Source organism: Cynocephalus volans, chromosome 6, assembly GCF_027409185.1.
Source record: "Cynocephalus volans isolate mCynVol1 chromosome 6, mCynVol1.pri, whole genome shotgun sequence".
In the NCBI taxonomy this organism is placed as follows: domain Eukaryota; kingdom Metazoa; phylum Chordata; class Mammalia; order Dermoptera; family Cynocephalidae; genus Cynocephalus; species Cynocephalus volans.
Genome location: NC_084465.1, coordinates 136,355,993 through 136,378,352, shown reverse-complemented (window position 1 = coordinate 136,378,352; position 22,360 = coordinate 136,355,993). Strand labels below are relative to the sequence as shown.

Below are 22,360 nucleotides of genomic sequence, written 5' to 3'. Positions count from 1 at the left end.
TGTTGCTTGGTACGTGGCCCCTTCCCTCAGTGGCCATGCCACTGGGTGGGCAACATATATTCGTGCATGTCAAATATGACACATCAGAAATGCAGACTTGTTTTTCAATGGATGACGTCGTTCCAGAAATTTATACTATATTCATTTTTTAGGAAAAGAGGAAAATTGAAGAAAAGTAAGTAATAAGGGAATGATATGGAAGAGAGGACACAGAGTATAGCAAACTAGATCCTAAGACGTAATAATTATAGAGAAATGTAAAGAGGAGATCAGTTTCATTCTTGGGAAGCTAAAAACCCCCTCCCCAAGTACAAGTAAAAACAGAAAGGATCAATGGCAGCCCCTAGCCAACAAGGTCAAACCCGGGTAAGATATTCAGTTAAGCAGAATATGTGCAACCCTTGGGTTTTCATTTGCCCTAGGAAGCTTTTTAGAGAAGGTTTAGAAAAACAAGCTCATTATTTTCCCATGTAACTTAATGTCTGACTAATGATTTTAACCATTAAGATAAAGAAATTGAAAGTATTGATAATGTTGGAGAGAAATGTATCTGCTTTTTTTTGTACTCATCACCAACAAATTCTTAGTAACTTCAGAAATATGATGAATTACTTTCTTAATATTTAGTATTATCTAGTTTCATTAAAAACATTTTGTGAAATTTTCTTTTTCTTTTCTTTCTCCATTTTTCTGAATAGTTACAAGTCCGCATAACAAAAAGAGGAAAGATTCAAAGGATCTATTCTTTTGTTTTAAGAAATACTACATCATCTTCCTAGTAAAAACGTTCATTTATCCTTTCATTTCTGAAGCTCAGGTCAGCTAGGAGGTGATTTGCTTCATGGTAAACGCATCCAAAATATGTTTTCATTATGCTGAGTTATGTTATGAAAAAATTGGTGGTAGAGCCTCAGAACAGGACAAACACGTTACTTTGTGTCTTGGGAAGAATAATTGCTGGGTGTCTGTGTTCATCCAGTGTTGGGCAGTGGACCAAAAGTCTGAAATAGACTTCCTCAGTAGGACTTTTAGGGAAAGTCCTGCAATGAGTCTGCTGCCAAGAGAAGCCACATACATCTCTGCTGCTTGACTTCTCAGTGTCTCTCTTTCATAGGTGAGCACATTATAGGAAGTTCTTTCACACATTGCCATTCCTGTTTTTGAATATATTAATAAATAAAGTCACCTGATCATCAACAGATGATCTTCAGATGAGGTGATACTGGCTGCCTTTTTAGTGCTACTTTCGTTAAACACATCATTATTGACATGTAACCTGAGAGCTTCACCAGACACTTGTAGAAAGAGTCATGAGATTGGAGTCAGGTTCAAATCCCTGTGCTGACATTTTCTGATCTTAGACCTACTAGTTTCCCCAAGTTTCCATTTCTTCACCTATAAAATGATGTTAATGTCTCACCTTAGGGACTGCTGGAGAATTAAATAAGGAAATGATTTTAAAAGGCAATTTGTAAACTGCTTAGAGCTATACAAATGTTAGTCTCTAGCATTACCATGTTAATGAGATTCATTTAGTGCTGATTCTGAGATGTGCTCATGCTACTTGAGTAATGCAGTAATAATTTTACTTGGGTAATATTCTTGTCCTTTTTGGTCCGGCCCCTTGGCTCACTCAGGAGAGTGCGGTGCTGATAGCGCCGAGGCCGCAGGTTTGGATCCTACATAGGGATGGCCGGTGCACTCACTGGTTGAGCATGGTACGGACGACACCGAGCCAAGGGTTGTGATCCCCTTACTGGTCCAAAAAAAAAAAAAAAAAATATATATATATATATATATATATATATATATATATATATATATATATATATATATATATATCTTATCCTTTCTCATTCATCTTCTACTTTGATGAAAACATGGTTGTTTGTCAAATTGGGCTCAGATCAGATAGGACAAGGAGTGATGCTCATTGACATTTTCAAGATAGAATTTTAGGGGGTTTTAATATTATCACTTCTCTCAATCTTTGAATAAGTCATTTTAGTCTCAATAGCAAATACCTAGAAAAATAAGACATATGCTACGTTGGCAAGAATTCCTTTTAGGTTCGCTTCTTTCCTTCCTTCTTCTCTCCACTTCCTCTCCATCTTGTCTTCCTTCCTTCCTTTGTTCTTAATTTCTTGGGCAAGGGTGCTGTCACCAACATGGCTTGTGTACCAGTGATGACTTGAGGTAAGAATTTTTTTTTTTTTAATCAAATAACCCAAAAGGTACTTAACATTGTGCTGTGGTTACTAAGCAGGACTTCTTAGTCCTGATCTGTGTTGGATGAAATGACCTCCAGCTTTTCTTTCCTCCTTCATATTTTCAGGAAACTTGGATTTAACTGGTCAGAAGCAGGTATTCAAAGCAGAGAACAATCCCTGGGTTACTCCAATTGCTGACCAGTTCCAGCTTGGAGTGTCCCATGTTTTTGAATATATCCGCTCGGAGACATACAAGTAGTAAGTAGACTGTGATTTTCTAAAATAGTAGACTGTGATTTTATAATATTTATAGTTATGCCATTTAAAAAAAGTATCATGTGACATGTCCTATTAGTGGCAGTTTACACAAAGCATTTTAAAATTTTTTATTAAAAACCGTATGTGGTAATTGTCTCTATAATTTGTAGATTATTTTTAATTGATATTTTCAACAGAATTTGTACCAATTTTGCTTAGAGAATTTTAAAGGTATTCAATTAGTTAAATATTCATGACACCAAGGAAATTCGTTAGACACGTTGAGATCAGAATGTATTTTTTCCTTCTGCGAATGCAAAGAATTACAAATGTTATGAACAAAATTGTTAAGCAGTTTATTTATAAAATCAGTGGAGCATAAGAGGAAAGCATTATTCTTTTCTTTAGAAGCTTTTACTCTAGTGAGATGATAATCTGTCTAAGAGAAGAAGAAAAGGCAGGAAAAAAAGAGAAAGAATCAGTTCGCTTAAAGTCATAGCATCAAAATACCTCAGGTCCTCACTTTAGGTTAAGGACTGTGGGAAGTCCTCCCTAAAACCCCGCTCTTCTCACCTCTTTCTTCCTCACTGTTTCAGAGTTGGAAGGAATTCTATCACCCCCCACCTGCTTTTATTGATGTTAAATATTCTGTCATTATTTTCCCAGCCCCCCACCCCCCAAAACAAACTTGTTTATTGCAGTGCTTAACTGACCCCTAATGCTGAAATCTCCTGTAGTTTTAAGCATCTACCAAAAAGACTTGAAAAAATTTATAGATTTAATCTGTTTTTGCATCTGGCACCAACTTTTGAGAACTAAAATCCCAACTATTTCAAGAGCTAGGAAATCAATTAAAGGTCACATTCAGTTAAGAGTCTCTCTCCCTCTTTTGCTTTTTTGTATCAGAAAATGCCCCACACTCAACACAGCCCTCACTGAATCTGTGCTGGGAAAATGGGTCAGGATCCAGTGACAGAACAGAGTGTCTGTGAGTGGCCAGCTGTGGTTCTGTAGCCCTCCCACCTGAGAGCCAGGCTCCTGGTCAGACATTTAGGGCTTGCTGTTGTCATGTTTCCATCTGACAGAATCACAGAGAAGCTGAACTGAGAAGAACAATGGCATTCAAACTAAATATACTGAAATTGCTAAAATGATAGCACATCCTCATATGTAAAAGCAGCTTAAAGCATGGTTTGTATTGTTTTTAGACAGTATCGTGATATTTACAATATGTCTTAAGACTTACCTTAAGAGTAAAATGAAATAAGTATAGGATGGATGTTATTGTTTCATTAGCCACATAGATATGTGTAATTATTACAGGTTCAATAGTTTTTTTTAAAAAAATACAAATATAGCTCAGCATTGGAAATTAGGTAATTATGAAAATGTGTGAAAGTATAATTACAAATTAGCAGATTATTGTTCATTTTGTTCACCACAAATTGTTGATCATTGCTATTGTGACCTCTTTTAGACAGGGCTCTAATTTTTTGTTAGTAAACATGAAGCTATGTAGAGCTTGGTTTGTAGGATATCTTTTAAAAATAATTCTGTATATGATAGTATGTAGAAAAGTACACAAACAGGCTCCTATTAATCCAGAATTGGAGGAAACACTCTGTTTAAAATTCTGCTTAACAATTCTTTAATTTACCATAGATTAATTTATAATTTATAGAGGATTAGAATACATTACGTATGAAAGTGCTTCTAATTTTAATTTCATTTTAAAAGATCAAATTGTGAGGTTTTGGATTTTATATTACCTCAGAGTCATGATTAGTCCATTAATCACCATTATACACTATTAAAACTATTTCTCCTTATTTGAACATGGTTAGGATTCTGAATAAATGAGAGTTTTGTTTTTATTAATTGGTAATACATGGTAATACATTGAAAGGGAATACATGACACAACATTTTAATCAGTAACCTATTTGATGTATATATTCTTATCTCTATTATCAGCAACCTGTTTTTTTTTAAATGAAAACATAATTGATTATACATATTTGTGAGGTACAGAATTGACTATCAGTATTTGTATACAATATGTGATGATCAAATCAGTATTGTTAGCGTATTGATCACTACAAATCGTAACTGCTTTTTGGGGAGAAATTGGGTAATCAGCATCCTCTTTTTGAGGGTTGGTGTAATCTAAGCATTTTGCCTACTCCTTCTGTTTGATTTCCTCATGAAGCATTGTATTACCTTTTGTACAGTTACAGCAACATTAGAAATCTTAAATAAGCATAAGAAAGCATTTTCCCCTGTACTGGCAGTCCCCCATTTGCTGTTTTTAGAGGTGACTCGTGAACCTCTGCTGGAAGAGCATACCGGTCCTGAGCTCCTCCAAGGCAGGGACATACTGCAAGTTCTCCGCTTTCTCAGGAAAGAGAAGAAAGCTGACTACTTCCTATATTTCAGCTTTTCTGTCCTTCGATTCTCCCATCACTCCTTTATCAAATATACTAGCCAAAAACATGTTAGTTAAATAACACTCTAACTTAAACCTTTAGTCTTTAAAAAAAAACCCAAAAAACAGAAAAACAAAAAAAACCTGTACAAAAATGCCACCATTGAGTTTCACCAGATTAATATGCGCTGATGTTTAAAATTTAATGTCCTCCTTGATATGAGTAGATATATATTAGTATATCTGCATAATTAGAGCCCAACTTAATTCTTTCATTGTTTTAAGCAGCCATTTCATAATTGGAGGATTTTTAGTATCCTTCTCACTCTCTGAAAAATATGTTATTATAATTAACAGGTACTACTACTTTTTGTTAAGTTTTACATGTAGCAGCCTTCAAGGAGGACAAGGTATTCAGGACACTTGCATTTTTTTAAAAAAGCAAATTTCTCATTCAGTGCCTTAGTTTTAGATCCTCTACTCTAAAGCCTGTAGTTCCTAATGGTTACTCCTTTGTCTCTTGATTTAAGCCACATACATTCTCTTCAACAATAAGTCCTTATATGTTTATATATGTGTATGTATCTTTAAAGCCTAGTTTTGTTTTGGCACTTGAAATACCCGTGAACCTCCTTCCTTTCTTTCCAACCAATTAACCCATACCTAAATGAAAACAGTAAAGAACTAAAGAACTTACCGGATTTTGTTTTATATTCATTCACATCTTTGGTTGACTTTAACGGTGACCTCCATGTTCGGAGCACATCCTTGAGGCCTTCTGAGTCTCGGGCAGCAGTAGCAAAGATGAATGATCTGATTTACAGGCTCTAATGGATTCCAAGAGCAGACATTTGAAACAAAACAGTGAAGTCAGTGTTTAGGAAGAATGAAAATACGTGGAAATGATTTAACTCAATGAAGAAATGAACTTGTTCAGTTAAGCAGGAGGAGGTGTGGCTGGTAGGATGCTGAGGTACAGTTCTTCAGAGATTCTTTTTTGGAGTGCACTGTAGGCATTAATAATGTCCCCCTGATAGTTTCTAAGGTAGAGCTTGCTCTCTGTTTGTCTGTGGTACTTTCTGCAAGGGGAACATACTGGCTAGTGTCATTGCATCACCCGTTATAAGTTATTCCCTCTGTTGAAGGAAAATAATTTGCTCGGGCGGATTGTTAAGGATCACATTTTTAAGTGCTTTAGCATTTTCAGACTGTTGTTGAGTTATACAATCACCTTTTAACTCTTTATTTGATGGTGGTTGTCTCCTTGTTCGACCTCTTTTATTTCTTTCTGTGAAGCAGAATTAGGATAGAATAGTCACTGCTTGTTAAGTTTCCAGAGGTAGATTTCTTTTTTTTCCCAGGAGGGGCGGTCAGGTTGAAGTCAGGACCCTTGACAAGATTGCTTGTGAAAGGGAGTAGTTCACGCTTTTCACATGTCCGTCAAGGACGGTGGATCACAACTGCAAGCCATTTGAAAAGCCGACAAGTTAACCCTTGTCAACAAGTTAACAAAAGAAGAGGTTTGACAAATGTTAGGCTGAAAATGTGTTGGTTGAAGGAAGCATTTGGGAAACAGGCATCCTCGTGAAGGCTACAATTGGCATAGCAGGGCAATCCCAAAGCCTCGTTTCCAGCATGGCATGACTCAAAAGATGCTTGCCTGTCATTCTTCCCATCGTGTGGCTTTCTTTTCTCTCTAGGGAAAGGTGCCCCACTCACGTGTGTTTTTGTGTTTTGTTTTTTAATCTTAACAGAAGACTGTCCATACTGTGCTATTATTCACGTTAGTTAATGGAAACAGTTTCAAAAAGCAGTGCTTGGCGAATGGGGGGCAACAATGAGAAACATGTTGCAAATTTTTCTTTTGTAGAAATTTAGCAAAATAAATCACCCTGTTTGATTTGAAAGGATCTTTTATCTGTTGTTGATGGTTTCTCAAGTTGTTTTTAATTGTGGAATTAAAACTAAAGTAATGTGTTTTTCTTTTTCTTCTGCACTGTGTGCAGACCTATTACAGACGTGAATGGGCTTTATTAAACAACTACTGTATCTTCTAATGGATACTGAGTTAGCGACCTAGATGTTCTTTAAATAACTAATGCCTCTGGTCTACCATAAGGCTAGAGCATTTCAAACCTTATAGCTGAGCTCATTCATTTTAAAATATTCCTTTATAGAAGGAAATCATGTCTAACAAAACCTTTATAAACCTTATTTTCTGGTGAGGAATAAATGGAGGCACAAAACTAGCAAATGGTTTTATAAATATCTTCATCAAGATGGAGGAGAGGGTTAAACTGCCAGGACCTTTGTAGCAGTTAGTGAATATTACATAGTGAGAATGCAGAACTAGGCAGACTTACCTTTTTCATTACTGTATCTGAAAATAACTCAAATTAAGCAACAGAAAAACGTTTTTTACAAACAGAAATATTTCTGTATAGTAGACATGAAAATGAAGAACCATCTTTTTCCTAAAACTTTTGGCATAAAGGTTATTTTTATAAGTTGACTATGTATTCTGTTCCTGGTAATGTACATTTCCTTTATGGATGCTATTTATGTATATTGTGGCTCTATTTTAAAATTAATAAATGTATTATCACATTTTCTTCATAATGTAAAATGTGATTCAAATGTTTGACATCTTTGGACCTAGTTGCATGCAAACATGTTACAAGTATCAAAGAGAAAAGGGAAACCCATACAATATGGTTATATTTGGGGCAGTGTTGTATCATGTGTCTTATTTCACATTCCCTTTAAATGGTCAAATTATATAGCATTCTTTTTCTCCAGAAAATAAGAATGTTATAAATGCAAGGAGTTGAAGAGTGATCATTCCAATAAAAAGTATGTCAGGATGTAATATCAACTGTTGATCTTTAATTATTTGCTCAACTGTTTCTACATGTGGTTATAAGCTATTGACTGTCCTAGTAAATTATTACCTCCCTTCTTAAGGTGACAAGAGGGATGCAGACTATTTGTGGAAGAATACATAACAATTTTCTCTCTCTACCAAGTTTTTTGATAGATCACTTAATGTATTTTGCATTTAAAAGGACTTTTTCTATTCTGCTTTTTAACTTGGTTAGCACTATTATTCATACATACGTCATAGGTTATTAGTCTTTTTCCTTTTTCTTTTTTGCACTTTCACAATTTATTTGATAAATGAACTTTCTGTGGGCCTTTGGAGCTGTCCTTTGATATAATTTTATAGCTCATGCAAAATGATTTTGTTTTTTAAAAAGAAAGTGCTTCCCATTTGACATTTCTAGTACACAAGATTTTGTGAGAGTTTCAGTGGGGAACCTCTACACCCCGTACTGTGAAGGTCAAAGGTAAACCCTACTGGGGTTTAAAAACTAGCTTCAGGAGTCTAGCTGGTATTCTTGAAGGTATCTGGTAAACCCCATTTTAGATCTGTCCTATTCTGGAATGTTTTTCACTGTGACATGCAATAGATATCACATATCCACCTTCAATCCTTCACAGCCTCCTCTGGTCCTGTAATGTGACCAGGCCTCCTGTGCAGTTTGCTTGCCTGAGATCTGTCCTGGGGACCTGGTGGGATCAGGTTTGACCCATGAGAAGGAGCTCTGTACTTTACATGTTTTACTCAATGCAATTTGCATTTTACTCAATAAAAAGTGCACCTTTCATTAAAGAGTTTTGAATAACTATTAAAGGGGCAAAATGGAAAAAAAGAAAACCACAACTGCTACATCAAAGGGAGGAGAGGTATGTTTATTCTGAACTTTACACTGCAAAAGGCTCTTTGCATAGGACTTTAAAGAGCAGAATAGTTTCCCAATCCTCCTTCTTCCTCCCCATACCCCGACTCGATTGTCCACTGTCAAGTTCATATTCAGCCTGTCTTGTACAGCCCTTAATGTGCAGCATGATACATTACAGAATCAATTTTAGGTACATAGGACATAGTTAATTTGTCCCACTTGACAGAAGGAAAATAAACACGGGCTAGACTCCATCTACACTCTAAAAAAGAAATGTGTCAGGTTACTTCCTCTTTAAGAGGAGCTATTTTGAGTCCCATTTTTAGATGATATTCATTTGATTTAATCATATTGAACTATTGAATATTGACCTACTCGATGAAGTGAAATTGGTCAGCCCTCCATATTGATAACCTTTATTAACTCCCAGTAATCTTAAAGTTCAATGCTTGATGCCTTCTATTCAGCTAAGATGAATTATTGCCTGCATTTGCTGTTTTTATTTGAGAGATAAATTAAAAAGTGGCGCTTTTATAATCAAACAAAACTGTCTGTGATTTCTATTCTCTACACAGTAATATCTTGTTTTATTACATGCTGGCTTTTTATTGAGCTCTGGTCTCTTATTCTGATCGGGCATTGTTGGAGGTATTTTATTTTTGGCAGTTAAGGGTTCTTCTGTGTTGTCAGGTATTTTGGATTAGAATGTATAATATTATGAAAGTATTTCAGTCAACTTTATCAGATAAAAAGCTTAAATGTGGCTTACATTTACAGGCAATTATCAGTGCCCTAATTTATTCATCAAGTATTAAGGAAATAAGTTTCCGTATTTTATTCTATTGTGTTTGTATATTATTTCGTTTGTGTCTTTAAGATTCATGATATAAACAAAATGTGGTCAAGAAAATATTGTTTTCCACTATAGGAGTCAGTTTTTAAATAATCTCATTTGGAACATGTGTAATTCCATCACCTTCAAAATGTACATACTTCTTATTCTCTATCCAATTAGGTAGTGTTTATATAAAGATTAAATAAATTATCATTACGGTTTTGATTATTTTACACGTCAAATTTACTGAACAAGTACCATAGTTTTTTTGGGGGGGAGGTTGTTTTTTTTTTCTTTCCCTGGTGATATCTAATTTAATCTTTACGAATTTTATTAGTTTGCCAGGCTGCCATAACAAAGAATTGCACACTGGGTGGCTTAAAAGCAGAAATTATTTTCTCACACTTCTGGAGGCTAGAAGCCCCAGATCAAGGTGTTTGCAGGGTTGGTTTTTTCTGAGGGCTCTGAGGGAAGGATCTGTTCCAGTCCTCTCTCACTGGCTTATAGGTGGCATTTTCTCCCCATGTGTCTTCACAGTGTCTTCCCTCTCTGCTTGTCTGTCTCTGTGTCCAAATTTCCCCTTTTTATAAGGACATCATTTACATTGGTTGAGGCCGACCCTAATGACCCCATTTTAACTTCCTTGTCTCTGTAAAGACCCTATCTCCAAGCATGATCATGTTCTGAGGCACGAGGGGTTAGGACTTCAACAAATAAATAGGTGAGGGACACAATTCAACCCACAACATTATTGCTACTCCATATTGCCCAGAAATAACATTCAACTTTTCATCAATTTGTTCCATCACCTTCTCTTTACTCTCTTCTTCCGTAGCCCCCCACGTCTTCACAGGGAGGCATTTTCTGTTTATTTGCAAATGTGTTTAAATGACTTTCTAAGTCTTAATCCATCCCCCACCATGTCTCTTTACTAGCCGTGGCTTCTAGAGTTGTCTGTGTCTCCAAGACATGAAGATTCACCATGGTTCATTGTATAGACACACAGGATAAGCTCTGTTCCTGGCAGAGGGGTCAGTATCTTATTTTTTATCTTTTAAGAGTGGACTGTGTTAAACCAGAAGCTAGTTAGAATTTGAAGATCCCTTGGGAATGAAAGGCACCTAACAAAACCACCTTCTTTGTCATATTTGGCTAGAGAATTCAAGAGGGAGGAATACATAGAACACTAATGACAGGCACCACCTTTCTTCCTTCACAGGAATCATGAGGTGGGAAGATTCAGTGTGGAGGGCCTCTGTGTCTGTTGGCTTCACGCAATGTGACCCCCTCCAGTAGACATGGAGTCCTCTCTCTGGGACCTTTGTGGTCCTGTGCAGCAGCTACTAGAGTTTTGCCACATAAAGTGTGGAGTCAGAGATTTCCTGTGCCGTCTTAGTGTTCCCATCACCACATCTGGAGCCCTCATAACTTGTCTCATTTTTTCTGTCTTGTCTCAGAGACCTCTGGATTAGTGGGCAAGATCAAGTCTACTAATAACAGGGCACCGAATTCACTTCTCATGTGATTAAACTTGATTTGCTTTCCCAGCACGGAGAGAGAGATCTCAGATGGAGTGCTTATTTTCATATGATACACCATGCCATAAAGACACCATGACTCTGCTGTGAAGCTTTGAGGAAAAAGAAGGGAAAATAAGGAATATTGAACTTGTTAGAGGCAAAAAGCTCTACATAGAGATTGATTGATTTTTATTATAAACCTAGATTTTTTTTTTTTTTTTTGACCAGTAAGGGGATCGCACCCTTGGCATAGTGTCGTCCGCACCACGCTCAGCCAGTGAGCGCACCAGCCATCCCCATCTCTATATAGGATCCGAACCTGCGGCCTTGGCGCTTCAGCACTGCACTCTCCCGAGTGAGCCACGGGGCCGGCCCTAAACCTAGATTTTTTAAAAATTAAAGTATGTGAGTTTGAGGGGGAGCTTTTACACAAAACACATATATATGACGTATTTTTACTTCTGTTCTTAGTGTACTAGTCTTAGAAGTAGCTTTTAGTACCAGTTTTGTCAGTGATAAATGACCTGAGTACATCTACCTCAGCTTCCCATCTTCAATGCGAGGGATTCAAAGTAGATCATCTCTGAGGATCATTCCAGCAACTATTTGCAATTCTGAGTTTTAAATTTTTCTGGGAAACAAATTTTATTGTCTATATCAATTTATTATTATTTTTTAAAATTTAGCTTAATTTTTTAATTTGACCCCCCATATGGATTTACTTTATTGATTTTTTTTTTTTAAAGGCAACAGAAGACAGTGATGACCCTGAATATAAATTGTTACAGGAAAATGGATACAAGATAAGATTACCAGATCAACCTTTTTATTCTGTATTTTATGGAATATCTAATATATGGTTGGCAGTAACTTATTCTTACACATGAATTCCTGACACTTTCTATTCTTCAGACTTATTAATCAGTGTAGTCAGCATCAGAGCAATTTTATGAGACTCACCAGTCATCAAAAATTTATTATCAGATAAATCATAGAAACAACGAGCATCTTAATAGGGTAGAGAAAGTAACATGTAAAGCATCATTTAAAACGGTGCTTTTTGTCAGTTGTGTGTTATATTTACAACCTATATCAAAGAACTTACTCATAAGTTCATGCAAATAGTCAGCAGAGTGATAGTTATCTTCTTAGTTGAAACCCTTCTCTCTGTTTTTCTCTGGTAGAATATTGTGTTTGGTCTAACTATAAGACTGAGAATGCTAGATGTGTGGAAGATGGGAAGCATCATTTACCAGTGTTAAGCCTATTGCATTTACAAGTTGCATTACAGTTGTCATGCAAAGTTAAGAATTACTGAGCTCTGTTCTTTCCTTTGGGGCCAGGTTGCTAAACTTGAGCTCTTCGGAATGGCACAGGGAAGTAGTGGTATTCTGACTAACTTCCTTGTGAACGGGCTCCATGTTACCTTCTAATATGAGATACAGGCTTTTGTCTGCTGTATATTTGGCCATGTTTTTGACACCTTTCTGGAGGTATAATAAATGTCTTAGGTCTTTATTGTGCAAGATGAGCTACTGCAGGGGAGTTTTTCCATCACAATTGTCTAGGACAGAAGGATCCTGGCGGTAGGTAGGGTAAGAGGGAACTGAGCCAGTACTAGAGAGCCTTCAGCAGAGCCTCTGGGGATGGGCCCAGGAAAACAAGGCTGGGTTATGTCCCATCAAAGATTCAACCTGCCTTCTATCTCATGTCTTCGTGGTGGTGCTTTCTCCGCCTGGAATGTTCTTAATTCCTATTGAATGCCCAATTATTCTTCAAGTCTCAAATACTGCTTGCACAGACACCTTTTCTCTGAGTGTTTTCCTACTGCCCACCAACTCTAGGTCTCTCTTTTACCATCTTTTTTCAGGGTCTTTACTTTTCCTCAGTAGCAATTTTAATGATGGTAATAACAATGACCATCAGTTATTGAGCATTTACCAGGTGCCAAACATTATTGGCCTTGTATGCACTGTGTATCAGTTCACTTGGTATTTATTTGTGTGAATACTACCAATATTTCAGAGGATTATGATTTCTCTCCCTTAAGAGACTGGAATCTTCTTGAAAGCCAGACTCATGACTCCTTCATGACCAGGCTTTTTGTGTCGCTTGTCCTCAATGTCTTATTACATAGTGAACCGTCTCATGCAAAGGAGCCTCCAACAGTTGGCCCTCATTTTCTGGAAGACGAAACCATTCTGGAGTCTGGAATGAACCAAGTTGTAGTTCTTTGTTTTTGCTGTAGATGATAAACAATACTTGAAACATTAAAATGTAATATATATAATTTTCAGTTTAGATTATGTCTTCCTAATAGCACTTTATTATTATATAGATCTCTTTTTACCACACTACTCTTATGGTGGAAGTGAAACATTTTCTTAACAATAAACAAATTATATTTGAATCCAAGGGCTCTGTGGTTCATTTTTCTGCCTTCTCTTTGTCCATCAAGGGAGTATTCCATGGGACATGTGGAGCATGTGTTTGTGTTTGTAAATAGATGGGATATTTCTGAGGGATATGTAGTAAACTAGTAAGAGCAGTTATTGCTGGGGAAAAAACTGATGGCTGGAGGCAGGGAGGGGAGGGCAAATTCTCGTCACTCTTTATCCTTTGATACCTACTGAATGTTCCATTTCATGCATGTATTCACTATTTAAAAGATTATTTTTTTCTTAAAGAAAAAAAAAAAAACCTATAGGACCCATGAAGGTAAGAAGGAAGAAATCATAAAGAATATGGCTTTATAACTCATTTTATCTACTCCTGTCTCCTTTTTCCATTCATTTGCCTAGATTATATGAAGCTCCTTGTCAGTCTCTCTTTGATTAGGTACACCAAAAACATTCAAGGTAATGTCATCTCTTAAAATGTGTCATCAGTCTTGGAAAGAGACTATTTGAATGAGAGCTTGAGAGAAGATTTCTCACTTGATGCATTAACCATTCCAATTCTTGGCTTAAGCATTGTGAAATCTTACATGGCTTATAACACCTGTCAGATAACGTAGGCTTTCCTGTATCCATGCAAGAATCTGTAGCAATCTGTTTTTCCTTCAGAATCCAACGTGCAATGGGAAATGGTGAAATTTTGGTTTCTCCAAGTTGTTTCCAAACAGAAGAATAAGGAAAAAACAGTAAAATGCACTTCTGCATTGAGTTTCTTTTTAGAGGTACTTTCCCACCTAAGATTTTAAGTGATTGAGCAGTAGGCTTTTCTATATTTGAAAGAGCATGAGGGTTTGAAATAAAGAAGAGTGGATCTTGGAAGAATTGATTTGTGTATTAAAGGATGGGATTGGGCTTCAGGTTCCCATATATGAGATGAGGATTTTTGGATTTTTTTGCTTTGTTGTTTTTTTTTTGGCTGTAAGCTAAGATGATGTGTGTATTTCAGACTGTTTATGTGAGATTATGAGCATTTTTAATCTGTTCTTGTGCATTCTTGATTGAAACTGTGAGTGGTGATCTTTTAATAGAATGTCTTGCAACTAGCAAATTTATTTTGGTACTAAGTCTAGATAATTCCTAAGAAATGTAAATTTTGTCAATAAAAGTTTTACTTTTGAAATACTTAAAATCTTGGAATTGTAATTTTTAAGTTTTCTGAAGACAGCTTCTGCTTTATTTTTCTAAGTTTCATTAAGACCAGGCAAGAAGAATACTGATCATAAAGTAAAAATATTTTTTATACACATTTGCAACAAGGTTAGAAAAGAATTGCAAATGAAGGAAAGTGCTCTTTGAAGACCACCATGTGAATACATGATACAAGGTGACTATGCTTTTACTGTAGTTTAAACAGTAAGAGTCTTGAGCAACTTTTTACTGGAAAGATTCAGAACAAGCATGGTAAAGTCAGCTGCTCCCAATCTTCCTTCCCCTGTTTTTCTTTGTGTGCTAACATCCAGGAGGATTAGCGTGTGACAGAATTTGCTGCAATTACACTGAGGGGAGAGAATTGACATCAGTTGCCTTCCGGCTGTGTTCCAGGCTTCATCTCCTGCCATCTCATGACTCCATGAGATGTAGGTGTCCACCTGGGCTCTTAGATGAGAAAATGGACAGTCGCAGGTTAAGTAAAACGACTGACGGATTAGCCTAGTGGTAGAGCCAGAAACCAAATTCCGTCTGTCATATTTAAAGGAACACTGTGTCATTCTCCTTATTACTTTTGGATAACACGTGGGAAGAAAATGAGGAAATGCTGAGTTTGTGCTGATGTCCTCCAAGGGAAATCAGTGTGTGAAGCTTAAGGGTAGGTGCATAATCAGTTGACGTTTCTGGTTCTTGAATCAAACTCAACTTCCTGTAAGGGTTGAAGGTACACGCAGCATGTCCCTAAACAGTATCTCTGCTGCCAGCCTTTCAGTCCCTGGAAACCTGTCTGCCCACAGTTCATTCAGCCTCTGATTTAACATTCTCTGTCTGATGGTTCTGGTTCAACAAGTACAAGTCCATTTTCCCAACAGCTACACACTCTGGTTCAACAGGTGTGTTTTCATCCACTGCAGGCTACACAGTGATGTTGTTTTGTAGTTGGGCTCCAGCCAATTGATGCGTATTGAAGGGTGTGACCCTTCTCTAGCATACTTGGTAGTATTTTATTTTTTGGACTTTATTATGGACTCCTGGCCTTTCTCTGCTTATGTTGTACCAATTGACTGAAATCAGATTGGCTAGTACAATCCTCCCTGAGCATCCTCCTCGGTCTCTTCTTTGTTGTGTCTTTGTTTTCTTCTAGCTCCAGACCCAGGCTTTAATTTTTCTACCCCAACAAAGAATTGGCTCTTCTCCAAGGAACCCTGGTCCTGTAAGTGGAAAATAGTATTAGAATCCAAAATCTAAGGCCTGAGGGCACATGTTTTCCAAATGAGCCTGAGTAGTAGAGTAGGGTGATGGGAGATCTGGCAGCTTATTTGAGTGACAAAGCAGAAAAATGACCTTTTATTCAAAGGAGCATGTACTCATGTTCATGTTCTCCATTTACTCCTAACTTTGCTGAGTTTGTTTTGGCCTCACTGTATTATCAGAATATATTCATTTGGTTCCCCCTTTGCCAAGCTGTACATACTAAATCAGACCATGTGTTTCCATGAATAGAGATCCCAAATTTCTAAGTCTTCATTTTCTTTTCTCTTCCTTACCCCTGGACTCAAGTGTTCCAGAATTGGCTGCTAAGAGTATAAGTTCAGGAAATTTTGTCTCTGTCTACCTGAAAAGAAAAAGAAATAGTAATCTCTTTCCAGGTTTTATACTAAAGAAGCCAAAAGTGTAGACACTCAGTAATACAGTTGACCTTTGAACAATGCAGGAGTTAGGAGTGCTGACCTCCTGCATAGTCAAAAATTTGAGTGTAACTTTTGCTTCCCATCAACTACTTAACTACTATTAGCTACTGCTACATAGGTTACTTAATTGTTTTGTTAGGTATGTTGTGCATTTATGATATAACTAACTAAAAATTATCCAATATATTTATTGAAAATAATCTGCATATAAGTGGAACCATGCATTTCAAACCTGTGCTGTTCAAGGGTTAACTGTATAAAGGCAAGGTCACCTGGTGTCCAGATAGAATCCCATTCAATTAAGGGACAATAACAGTGACACAGGGAAGATGTACCAACCCAACCTTTTGAGGTTTTGTCTATTACCTCTTCATTTTCTTGAGCACTAAATTATTTGTCTTTTAACACAAATGGCTTTTATTCTTACATTCAATTTCTAAGTGGCTTTCGGCTTGCTCCTTCATCTCATTCAAGTTCCTGCACAGATGACATCTTGACAAAATGCTTTCCATACCACACTATCTAAAATGGACCCTACAATCCACCACCAACCCCTGCTCCTAATTTTGTTGCCCTCCTACATTTATCTGTCCCCTCTAGAATGGAGGCTCCCCCAAGTGCAAGGACTTTTGTTTTATACACTGCTCTATCCCCAGTAGCCTCAGACAGTGCCTGGCACCTCGTGGGCTCTCAAAATATTTGATGAATGAGAGCTGTTGTTCTTTCAGCTATACATTGCAGCCTGCAGTTTAGACATTTCTGCTAGAGGAAATTTTTTCAAAATCTTCCATCCACACTCATTACACATTTTTAGTGTTTCCCTTTTTCTTCTGGTGTGTGAGCTGCGTAGATTTCACGATATTATTAGTGCTGCTTTCATCACCATAAATGTTTCTCTGATGTTTCCAAGGCTGCAGCCTCCCCTAGCCAGCTATTTCCCTTCAAATCTAGTAGCTCTTTTTAGCTAGGCTTTGAAAGAAACTCCCACACACAGAATTTTAGAGGATCATATGGAAAAAAATACCAAAAGCTGTGAGAGGATATTTGACCTGGATTCATTCCATTAGCCTTTTGTTTTGTTTTATTTTTGCTTTTGAATTATCCAGGCCTCTTCCCCTGACAGATACCTCTGTGTGTGGGATCTAAGTATTGGCTGCTAAGCCCCCCACGGTGCAGGTGTGGCTTTTGTCCTCCATCATCAAGGTGTGAAAGAGCCTATGAAAGGTGAATTGACAGGCTTTGAACCACAGTAATTGCTTAAAAATAAACAGCAGAGGGCAAAGGGAGGGAAGATGGGAGGTTAGGGAGAGGTTGGGTAATGGATAGGAAATCATAGCTAGATAGGAAAAATAAGTTCTAGTGGTCTAGTAGTGCTAGGCACCTACAATTAATAATTTTTGTGTGTTCTCAATTAGCTATAAGAGAGGAGCTCAAATGCTCTCATCACAAAGAAATGACAAATTTTTGTGATGATGAATATGCTAATTACCCTGATTTTGCCAACACACATTTTTTTTTTACATTTTAAAAATTGAAACGTATTGAGTATTTGTCAGGTACAGAGTTATGTATTTCAGTGCTGTATACAATGTGTGTGATGATCAAATCTGTATAATTAGCATATTCATCACTACAAAACTTAATCATTTCTTTGTGATGAAGATGTCGTTCTCTTCTAGCCATCTGATAACATGATCATCATGCATTGTGTACGTATATTGAAATATGACTCTGTACACCATGAATATGTCCAATCAATGCCTGTCAATAATTTTTTTTTTTTTTTTGAAATTTTATTTTGTCGATATACATTGTAGCTGATTATTGCTCCCCATCACCAAAACCTCCCTCCCTTCTCCCTCCCCCCCTCCCCCCCAACAATGTCCTTTCTGTTTGCTTGTCGTATCAACTTCAAATAATTGTGGTTGTTATATCTTCTTCCTCCCCCCCCGGTTTGTGTGTGTGTGTCTGTGTGTGTCTGTGTGTGTGTGTGTGAATTTGTATATTAATTTTTAGCTCCCACCAATAAGTGAGAACATGTGGTATTTCTCTTTCTGTGCCTGACTTGTTTCACTTAATATAATTCTCTCAAGGTCCATCCATGTTGTTGCAAATGGCATTATTTCATTCGTTTTTATAGCTGAGTAGTATTCCATTGTGTAGATGTACCACATTTTCCGTATCCACTCATCCGATGATGGGCATTTGGGCTGGTTCCCTTTAAAAGTTTAAAAGATCAGGAAAAAATGAAGCTAGTTACATATTAAAAAAATCAACTGTTAATACATAAATGGCAGAGGAAAGGGGAAGGGGGGCAGGTTTTCTTCCCATCCCTCAAAATAGGTGGGTATTTTGCTGGCAAGTTGGAAAAACTGCTTAGGGCCTGATCACTGAACCTAAAGACCTAGCTGGGAAAAGACATAAGGAATCCCTCAGGGATCACTCAGCCTTAGGGAGCCAGAAACCTCACTTTGAGAAGGAGCCATACCCTGCAGTAGGTTACATGTCATTATTTATTCCCCTGCCTGTGTCATTTGGGGTGCAGCGTGACCTGTTGAACACAGGGACACCCAACAAAGGCGAGGAGTGATGATGAGCTTAAAGAAACTTTTGGCTTGTCTCCACCAGAAGAATCCTGTCAATACACCACTTCCAAATTTGATGTTCAGTCTTCTCACAGATTGAATTAATTTTCTACATTTCTAAGAAAATTCTCCTAGTGAAATTTTCATTGTCAATTAAGCGTTGAGGGGGGGAAAAGGTAGCATATTATGTGTTTTCTACTAAGATGTAGAAATAGCATAAATTAGTTTTAATTGTGTGCTCCACGTTAAAAAAAAAAAAAGAAGAAAAAATTGTGGCTACATTAGGCCAGAATTCCCACTTTTGAAAATAAGTGTGCCTTCCTACTTTACAAATGAGAACCAGGGGCTGCATCTCTGGATGCCAAAGGGCTTCTGAACATGCTCGAAGAAAATATGCACTGTCTCTGGATACTACCTGGGAGTGAACCCAGGGAAGAGGAGGGCTTAGTTAGCAACTTAGCTAGCAGGTGGAGCCTTGGAGAGTAAGCCAGCCCCTGAGGCATGCAGGAAAGCCCTCCACGGTGCAGACCAGTGGGTGTGAGCACTGGCTATGGAGACAGGTTGCCTGGATTCAAATCCCACTTTTATCTTTGCTAGCTTTGTGACATTGGGCAAGATAGAATTTTTTTTAGTTTTTTCAGAATTTTATTTTATGCAACATCTTTATCAAGGCAGTGTCTGTAAAGTTCGTATTACATTACTTCAACCTTAAAAAAAGAAAAGGAAAGGAAAATAACTCAGATTCCATGCCCTTCACCCAGTTTTCCTCTCCTTCCACCAACTATAAAAGGTTCTTTAATTTTAGGCCAATGTGGAGCTAAAAAAAAAATTCCCTGCGGTGCTGACCAGGGGAACACTGGAAGACAGGGTAGAGGGCCAGACAAGGGCATGAAAGATGAAGTTGGTGTTATATACACTGAAGTTGAGGTTTTTGGATACCCTTAAGTGGAGAGATATTTAATAGGGAAGTGGTTTCATGGACCTAGACTTCAGGGAGCCAAGTTAGGCTGGAGAATAGAGCTCTTCTTTCTTGTGGCTAGGTCTTTCTGGTACCCCTGATTTGGTTAGTCACCAGCCTGCCAACCTCTCATTATGGTGCAGCCCAAGATAATGCAACCACAGACTGTCATAACCACTGGGCTTTTTGCTTGGAAGAGATAGGATCTCAATTTATCAATTCATGTCTGTATGCATGCATTGCTAGCTGTCTCAAGGAATTTGTTTGTCAGAAAAGAGGGTCTATATTTTGGATCTTACTGTGGAGTGAAAAGGAGTCCTTAGCATGTACAAATATGTAGCCAGCACAGTGAACATTGATGAGCTCTATGTTTTCTCCTTTTAGACACTAAGCTAAATCTACTAGCCCCTGTGCTTTCTCTTAATAATTTAAAATACACCAAATTTTACCTCCTTAGTTGGTCTCCAGCATAAGCAGTGGGATGCAAACATTTACCTGGTCAGTTTTAGAAAACAATTTATTGAACTGAATTGTATAGGTAGTCCTGAGTAGAAACTTCTTTATCTAGATTTTAGTTGTATGATTTAAAAAGTGGACCTAGACACCATTTGTGTTAGGCTCCATTTTCTTGGGACTCCTCGCAGTCAGGCTTTGAGCTAATACATACTGGCTGCTATTAAATACCAGTGTGTTTGCCTTGCTCTGACTTTGGGTATGGAAGCAAGAATGAAGAAGAGAAGCTGGAGAAATAGCAGCTTTTGTGGATACAGTGTTATTGATAGGCAGAGAGAATCTTCTCTTTGATGATCTGGGAGGAAGGCATTGGCTTTCCCTGGGGTGGGTAAAATAACTGAACACTGAAAGATCAATAGCTTATAGAAATTCCAAATGGAAGTTAATGAAAAATGGTTAAAAAGCAGTGCAGTGCTTTGAAGAAAAATGAAAGACAATGTTAATTTCAACAAGACACTTGAAGAGAAATCACATAGGCCTTTGAGATTAAGGCAGGCCTGGGTTTGAATCACAGCTCCACAGTCTGGATGGCCACATTATCGAGTATGTTATTGTAATGCTCTGAATCCATTTCTCCTTCTGTAACATATTAAGAGTTGCAGGGTGTATTAGTCTGCCATAATTCAAGCTTCAATGAGTTTTAGGAGGACATAATTCAATCCCCTACACAGGGTTGGGCCACACTCTTTGTAGCCCTGATCTAACATTTGGTTTTTGAAAATATATTCTGATAGCATAAGCACCACATAATTCTGAAGTTCATATATATTTTTATCTTAAACCACAGAAATTTCCAGATATGGTACTCTTTCTAATAGACTCCAGGTAGAAGTAGTGAGGCTTGAACTCCTACAGAAAGCAGTATACAGTAGTGCTCAAGGAAAAGCCCACTGCCTCTCAGTGAATGGACATATGTACATATGGGCATAAGTACATATAATTTGATATCAGCAGTTTGGTAAGTTTAAACATGCATCCAGCCACATTTGTACACAATGGGCCCTTCAGTAGGACATAGCTGCCTGGGATGATGTTGATGGAGGATACTGAAACAGCACACCAACATCACAGTTGGAGATGTATAAACCACCATCAAAGATAGAAAAGAGGTCACTGCAATGTGATCCTTTTATTTACACATGTAGGAAAGTTAATAATGAGGGAGATCAGAGTAAGGGGAGTAGAAAGGAGATAAAATGGGGATTCTCTTAAAACTTATATCTAAGGGCTTTTTGGCCTCATTTAGAACCAGGGAAAGCAAGAAAACATGGGGGGAATGTTTAATTAAAGTCTAATTCAAATGTTTTGTTTTATTATGTTCAAATTTTTATAATTATAAGGGCTATGACATCACAGAAATAATCTAAATTCATATTTTGCCCACATGACCTTTTCAGGTACAGTTGCCTCTGCCAGAAACATGTCTCCTTCCCAGCACCCATCCTACCTCATTTCCTGGTGTATTACTCCATTTCCGTTGCTTATAACATAAATACCTGAAACTGGCTGATTTATAAAGAAAATGAAATTTATTGCTTATAGTTTCAGAGGCTGGGAAGTCCAAAGTCCAGGGAATACATTTAGTGAAGTCGTCAGTGTGGTGACAGTGGCACTCACATGGCAGAAAATAGTGGAGCAGAGAGAGTGAGACAGCTCCTCATGCACTGTCCTTTTAAAGCCCTCAGAACCATGCCCATGACCACCATTTTTAGTCCATTCACTAGGCATGGTCTTCAGAATCTAATCACGGCTTCAAAGCCCCACCTTTCAATTACCGTAATAGGATTTTCCACCCCTCTTAACAGTCATGGGGGAGATCAAGCTACTAATACATAAAACTTGGGGGACACAGTCCATATCACCTGGTTAATTCCCATTGTTCTGCAGATTTTAGATCATTTATCACCTTCTCTGAGGAGTCTACCCTGACCACTGACCCCCATCCCTCTTCAAGGTCAAATAATTATAATAACAGAAAGCAACCACAATTGGTGTTTATTGAACACATTATTTAATCA

At 37.5% G+C, this 22,360-nt stretch overlaps 1 protein-coding gene across 2 annotated transcripts in view; it reads left to right on the top strand.

The window, feature by feature from the left end:
* Positions 1 to 22,360, top strand: part of RSU1 (Ras suppressor protein 1) — a 190,758-nt gene that overhangs the window by 113,091 nt on the left and 55,307 nt on the right. For both annotated transcript variants that reach the window (XM_063099451.1, XM_063099450.1), the window contains one exon: positions 2,336 to 2,468. In XM_063099451.1, the coding sequence (XP_062955521.1) occupies positions 2,336 to 2,468 (133 nt within the window). The remainder of the gene's footprint in view (positions 1 to 2,335; positions 2,469 to 22,360) is intronic.